Below are 1,453 nucleotides of genomic sequence, written 5' to 3'. Positions count from 1 at the left end.
CTTTAAGTGTTTAAAAGTTTGAATTAAAATATAAACAAAAAGGAGGCTTTAGTCCCAAAGTTTTGGGGAAAAAATGCATCATTTTGAAATCTATCTATCTGCAGATTCATTTCCGCTCTATAACTGAGCATTATGTGGACACATAACTCCCTCTTGTCAGCCTTTCTATCATATCTCAATATCCTCACTGTTCTGGGCCTGAACAGTGACACTGACTCATGAACTAAGAGGCTGTTGGAAGCACAAAATGCTACTGTGTTGACATGACAGAGCTGTGTTCTGCTTTTTCTTTTTCCCCACACAGGCTCTGGTGTTTCCCAACCAGCTCTATGAGGTTGTTTTTGAGGAGGAGCTTTCCACAACCAGCATCTCCGTCCGCCTGTACGGAGCAGCTTTGCTCAGTAAGTTTAAAAATGTCCCAAATCTCACAAAGGCACCCGACAGGCAGCCGAGGTCCCGTCATGCACAGCGTGACACGAATGCTTTCATGTTACTGGAACACGGCGTTTTAACATTTATTTATAAAAATGCTAAAAATATGCACTGCTCAACTGCTTTTTGCAATAATGCATTCATTAGAAGTGGCACACACTCTTCTTTCAGATATGACATAAAGAGCTTTCTTTCTGCAGGAAAAATCTCTCCTTCAGGCTCTGAACAGATGCGGTTTTAATCTGATACAGTTCAGTTCTCCATGAAGGCACGCTGGAGGCAAGGAGGGCAATTCTCTGGAATACTAACCTAATGCTTCACTTGCCTCTTGTTACCGTGGCTTCATATGTCAAGTTTAAATCTGGGGGGAATTTGGTGGGAGATGCGAAAGGTTTGGAAGCTCAGACAGAAAGGAAATGTACTCCGCTCCGTTTCATTTTTGCAGCTCGTTTACTCTCAGCTCTTTAAATTGAGGTCTATTTATTTTTATATTCCGGGTGTTTTGTACCTTGGTCCTTGACAGGCGACAGACATTGATTATAAATAAGCCAGGTAATTATGCTGTTTGCGCTTTGCTCTGCTCTCAGGCTGAATGTGTTTTATAGATAGGCAGCAATCATTTTAATGGGCCTTTTTTGAGACGGGGGGCCGTCAGTCAGGCGATTAAAAGGCTGTGATGGTAGAGAGGAGCTTATAATGATTAAAGGCCAGGTAGGGCGAGAGGGAGATGGAAAGAAATGTGTGCAACCAAAGACTGTGCATATTTCACAGCAAAGTTATAAAACCATTGAGATTGAAGCTGAATTTGTCAGAATTCCAGCACTTTAACCCTGTAATGCCAAATGTATCATATTTGATACATACGGTTTCTGAAATGTTTTGCGTCTGACACCTTTTGCATAATTTAATGGTAAAAACTTTGCTCAAAATTATATTGTACACAATCAGATATACCTGATCACAGAGGGCATAAGACTACCTTACACAAAAAATAATCCTGACTTATCGGATAGTATTAAAT

General features: G+C 40.7%; 1 protein-coding gene across 1 annotated transcript in view; it reads left to right on the top strand.

Annotated features, from left to right (window-relative positions):
• Positions 1 to 1,453, top strand: part of tp53i11 (tumor protein p53 inducible protein 11) — a 14,662-nt gene that overhangs the window by 3,057 nt on the left and 10,152 nt on the right. Inside the window, exon 2 of the mRNA XM_015387355.1 lies at positions 305 to 401. Coding sequence (XP_015242841.1) covers positions 305 to 401 — 97 coding nt within the window. The remainder of the gene's footprint in view (positions 1 to 304; positions 402 to 1,453) is intronic.

The sequence above is a fragment of the Cyprinodon variegatus genome, unplaced genomic scaffold, assembly GCF_000732505.1.
Source record: "Cyprinodon variegatus isolate N-32 unplaced genomic scaffold, C_variegatus-1.0 Scaffold392, whole genome shotgun sequence".
Classification (NCBI taxonomy): domain Eukaryota; kingdom Metazoa; phylum Chordata; class Actinopteri; order Cyprinodontiformes; family Cyprinodontidae; genus Cyprinodon; species Cyprinodon variegatus.
The sequence above is the reverse complement of the archived record's forward strand: the minus strand, read 5'-3'. Positions and strand labels throughout refer to the sequence as shown.